This window comes from Anopheles cruzii, unplaced genomic scaffold, assembly GCF_943734635.1.
Source record: "Anopheles cruzii unplaced genomic scaffold, idAnoCruzAS_RS32_06 scaffold00492_ctg1, whole genome shotgun sequence".
NCBI classification, from domain to species: Eukaryota; Metazoa; Arthropoda; class Insecta; order Diptera; family Culicidae; genus Anopheles; species Anopheles cruzii.
The window spans coordinates 8968-13785 of NW_026454094.1; the positions used below are offsets into that span (position 1 = coordinate 8968).

The following is a 4818-nucleotide window of genomic DNA, read 5'->3' on the forward strand; positions in this document are numbered from 1 at the left end:
ACGCTACCGCTTACAGAAGATCGCGCGCCCGGACTGCGTTGCATCGAGCGCAGCCTGGCCACTGCAAGCGTCAGGTGAAGCTGTGAGTGATAAATAGGCCCAATTATGGATCGTCACTTAATTGGCGGTGAAGTCCACGACCCACGAAGACCCAGAGGATCACCGGCCACAGCCAAGCGGGACCGTTCGTGGCCCGATCAATGGGGCGCAGTTACGGGCTGTGCGGTCGCTCTAGGGATTGTTCGCGGAAACGGAAACCCAGTTAGCGGCGCCACGAAGCACTTCGAGGTCACATCGGTTGCTGGAACCGCGTTCTGGCGACAGCTACACTGATTGCCCGTTCGCCTGTGGCGTATAGCGTGATTTTCTCGACACCCGGAAAGTCGGTCACCGAATCACGCAAAGCCCGTGCATTATTAGAACTGACTCGCGAGCCGACCGCGAGGTCCGTCGGGCTGCGTCGTTGCCAAGCTGCAGCCTCCGTTGGACCGTGGGTCCGACCGCACCCTTGAACGGGGGCCACACAGTTCCTGGACAGGATCGGACAGATCTTTCGAGGTCAGCGTGAGATGAGGCGAGCCGGCTAATGCGACACCCGGCGCCGTACAGTTCGTGACTTGTGCGCGACAGTGCACCAAAGATCGATCGCAGGTCCCGTAATGTGTGACACCAGCGTGCGCGGAAAATAAAACGGATTCCGCTTGATTTATGATCGGTTGTGATGGCCGGATTAGCTGACACGAGCGCGCCGTTCGCCGACGGCCCGGGCGGAGGAAAACTGAAACGTCGGCCAACTAGACACGTCGCACAAGCGGCTAATAAGCACTTCATTTGCATAGCCCATCAACGACGACGATGACAAAGACGATGATGGTTTTCACTTTCCGTTCAACTGTCGATCGCTGAATGGGCGTCTGACAGATTTCGTGGAATATTAATATATAAATACGTTTCTATTACTTAAAACAATGCCGACATTGGCGGAATGCTAACCGGAGCCTGGAGAGATGGAGAATACAGCCAACAACAAGTCAGAGGGGGATGGCCGGCCAGTAAGCTAAAGATGTTGGGCAAACGATCGCCGAGCATAAAAATGGCTCCATTGACGAGAAAAGGGAAGAGAGATAATTGTCGTTTGAAGAATTTTTGGCCGATCCTCGACCAGTGCGTCGTAGGATCATGAAAAGTGCGCGCCCGAGCTGGTCGTGATCGCTTTGGCCGTTAATACGACATAATTATAGATGCTACCGAGCCGACGGTGAGTTTTCGTGGACCGGACCGCATTAGAAGCCCCGAAGTCGTGACGCACAACATTCGTCCCGTTCTGATCCGGAGCTACGGCGAGGATCTTGGGGTGCCTCTTTACGCAAGGCACGACTTTTGACATCAACCTTTACGGCCGACCGTTGGCTGCCGGCTGTAAGATCAAGTTCAGCGCGCAAAACAAGATTCAGCGGGCATCGGTAAAGGGTGATGCCGGGGTCCAGTGCTCGGTTAGATGGTTCTCACGTGCGTCCGATCGCCACTCCGGTGGTGATCTATGGCCTCTCCTCTGGGTTCACTGTAAGTCACCGCCAAACGCGTGACTGGCGAAAATAAAATTCAAAATTTATGCCGCACATGGCTCAGTAATTTTTGAAAGTTTACTCTTATTGTAGTGAAAGACGAATCATGAGAATGAAGTTGTTTATTGCACAGCGAAAAGTAACGCTCCCACGGACGGGCTGAGCCACTGGAACTCGCAGGATCATTTCACGGCTGATCCTGGCTAGAGGATTTGGTGAACAGGTTCTTGACGAAACTGATCGACGTTTTGCGTAGCCGTGCCTCGAATGGTTCCTGCGAGGTCGTCGGCCTGGGCCCTTCGCCGACCGGCGCATCCTGTCTCGATAGTTGCTGCTGCACGTTGGCCAGCGCCCGTTCGTGGTACTGGCGCAGGTAGTTGAACTTTTGCAGCGCATTCGGGGGCTTCACGGTGATCCGCAGCGAAAGGGAATCCTTCTGGATGTAGCCACCGTTGATGAAGTCTTCGCGGCCCAAGAACGTTTTCCAGCCGAATGGCTGCGTCGGGAGGAAGCAGAAGTCGAGCGTTTTCTTGACGACCTTTTTGTCCGTCCGGTGCAACAGGGACACGCTAAATTCGTACCTGCGTCGGAAGGAGGAAGATTATGGGTCTTGTGGTTATTTGCTTGGGTTGGGTTGAATGGTTTATCGCTTTGAAGTTCCAGCCGGGGGCCTTACTTGTTCGAGATACCGCTGCACAGCTCGAGAAAAACGCCCAGAAAGGTGCCTCTACACTCATCGGTTCCGCCCGGGTAGACATGTAGTCGCCAGCTGCCACCGAGATCATCGTTGAGGACTTCTGAATACAGACAGGAGGAGGCTTTCGTGGCTTCCACCACGTTTCGGACGCTAACGACCTGGTTCAGGCAGTCTGGTCTGGCCTCTCTGTAACAAGGTAACAAGACCATGGAATGTTACCACCAACCATCCGATGGTTCCGCTCTCGACACCAGCACTCACTTTTTCAGCTGCTCCACTTCGGTGGCCAGGAGGGTGGCTTTTTTCTTTACCTTCTCGTACTTATCGATCAGGTTCAGAGATCGTACGGAAAACACCAACTCGAAGCCGTCGTCCACCAGAAACGACTCTTGTAGTGACTTCAGGTCAATGAAATGGTTCTGTCCCCAGCCTTTGCGTAGCTCAAAGTAGGACTCGTCTTCGTACCGATGGTTTCTGGTCGGCCCCAGCAGCTCCACCGAGTAATGGTAGCGTCCCTCGATGCCCTCGTACAGTTGGAGAAAAATACTGAGCGAAGTGTTCTTCGCATCATCGTACCCGTTCGGGTGCACTTCCAACCGCCAGACCGAGCCGATGTCATCCGTGACGAGATCGGAATACTGTATTTCATTCGTGCGCCCTATGGCCGAATATTTGCGCACCGAGAACCTCCAGGACGAGGGTTCCGGAATCAGGTGGCTGTGAAGCGGAAGGAAGGTGGCCAGAGATCTCTCTGATAAGTGCTTGTCGCGTTCCGTCATCCGGCAGCACACAACCCATTTACCTATTGAAACGGTGCGGTTTGACGTTGGGTGAGATGGCTTTCAGATCATCGGACAGCTTGGCGCACGTCTTCTCAAGCTCCGGCTGCTTTTGGACCAGATCTTCCGCCGGTGCCGCTTCAAGCGTTTGCTTCGTCGCCAGCAAGGTGAACTGATGTTTGTCCAGCGTTTTGCCCAGTATTTCGGCCCACGCGTTGACCTCGGCCGTTTTGGCGTTAAACTGCTGGTGGATATCCTTCAACTCCTGCTGCACCATAATGTTGATCGTCTTGATGAGATTGTCCTTGCACTGCTTCAACAGTGTCCGTTGCTTTTCGAGCTCCTGCGTGATGCGCTGGTCCGTTTCAATGAACGTGGCCTCCGCCTCGAGGAGCATCTTTCGAAGGCGCTGCTGTATTTTCTCGGCACCGACGCTCTGGTGAGGCTCCCTCGCGGATCCCGTTCCATCGCCGCCGTTGTCGTACCCGTCAACGATCGCTTTACACGCCGCGATAGCACTGCCACTGCGAAACTTGACGAAATCTTCCAGCCGACTCGGGCACGCACAGTTCGGGCAGGCGGTGTTTCCATGTTCACTGTCCACTCTCTGCATCCACTGGCGGATGCACGAGTCGCAGAACAACTTGGAGCACTGAGGACAAAGCCGCGGATCTTCGACGGTCTTCAGGCAGATCTGACATTCGATCGACTCGCCGAGCAACTGCACCACCTGATCGACCGTGCCGGATGCCATGGAAGCTGATGCTGATTCGATTCAAGCCGCTGATAAGCGTTGGTTGATCTCGAACTGATTTCCAACTCGCGCCGATTAGCTAGGCCATCGACCTAGAAAAGGATTATCGGTTGGTACGGTTGGTGTAAACAGTGATGTGTTGCGATGAACTGAATGGAACCCGCGGTTATCAACACTGAAACTAACTGCAACACCTGCGTGTAACTTTGTAAAACACTTAACCTGTAGGCACTGTAAAATGCTTTGAAATGTCACAAAATGGCACGAAAATTAACGTTCGAAATATTTTCACCGATTTCACGGGGCGAGCAACAGACACTACTGAATTTGCGCAGTCGGAAAAGGCGCAGAGCGTAAACAGTTTTCATCGCCGAGAGTGTTGCAGGAAGGTTCCCAAAGGTTTTCTCTTCCGATCTCCGTCTCTCTTTCTGTTGGCAACATTTGACTAGAGACCAATACACCAAGTAACGGTGATCTATTTTAAGCACAAGACTCAGAAACTCTCGGCATTCGGAATATCTCGTAGACGAAAAATCGGGAAGCCAGAGACAGTCTCTTGGGCCATGCTGGGCTGAGAGAGAAAAGATTTTAAATGAGTCAATGCAACCAGCGCACCGAACCAAATATACACACCAACCTGGCCAACACTAGACGCCCGAGAGCAACGTTGAGAAGAGAAGATCGTAGGGGCAACATTTCGCAGAAATGTCATTGAAAAGTCTGTACTAAAAATAAATTTGGCGTTAAACATGGGTTCCCATATGGTACAATCAACTCTTTTTACACATCCAACCGGATGTCTGGTTGGGCAGCGCCTTGCCTTAGGGACGTACGGTACGGCGTTGAAAGCGATGATCACATCTACTTTGCTGATCAATGAAATTTGCCAAGCTGATTGGCAAATTGGATTGGAAATAAGAGCACTGATAAGAATTTCGCAATGAAATTAAACAAAATTTTAGTATAAAAGATGGCCGTGGGCGATCCAGAAGGCACAGTCGAGCTTTGGTGTGTCCACCAAGC

The 4818-nt window shown here is 52.6% G+C and overlaps 1 protein-coding gene across 1 annotated transcript; it reads right to left on the reverse strand.

The window, feature by feature from the left end:
- Window positions 1–1691: 1691 nt before the first annotated feature.
- On the reverse strand, window positions 1692–3832 carry LOC128276100 (E3 ubiquitin-protein ligase TRIM37-like). The gene is made up of 4 exons (XM_053014569.1): window positions 3065–3832; window positions 2524–2979; window positions 2242–2448; window positions 1692–2146 (listed from the first exon to the last, which is right to left on the reverse strand). Exons 1-4 carry the CDS (start codon window positions 3793–3795, stop codon window positions 1753–1755), a joined length of 1788 nt encoding a protein of 595 aa, XP_052870529.1. The 5' UTR covers window positions 3796–3832; the 3' UTR covers window positions 1692–1752.
- Window positions 3833–4818: the final 986 nt, after the last annotated feature.

Excerpts from the sequence above, each read along its gene's own strand:
- LOC128276100 (XM_053014569.1), bottom strand. The coding sequence starts at position 3,795 with ATGGCATCCGGCACGGTCGATCAGGTGGTGCAGTTGCTCGGCGAGTCG. Across the intron at positions 2,980-3,064 it reads AAACCGCACCGTTTCAATAG|CCACCTGATTCCGGAACCCT; the intron begins GTAAATGGGTTG and ends TCCGCTTCACAG. Across the intron at positions 2,147-2,241 it reads TGCAGCGGTATCTCGAACAA|GTACGAATTTAGCGTGTCCC; the intron begins GTAAGGCCCCCG and ends CTTCCGACGCAG.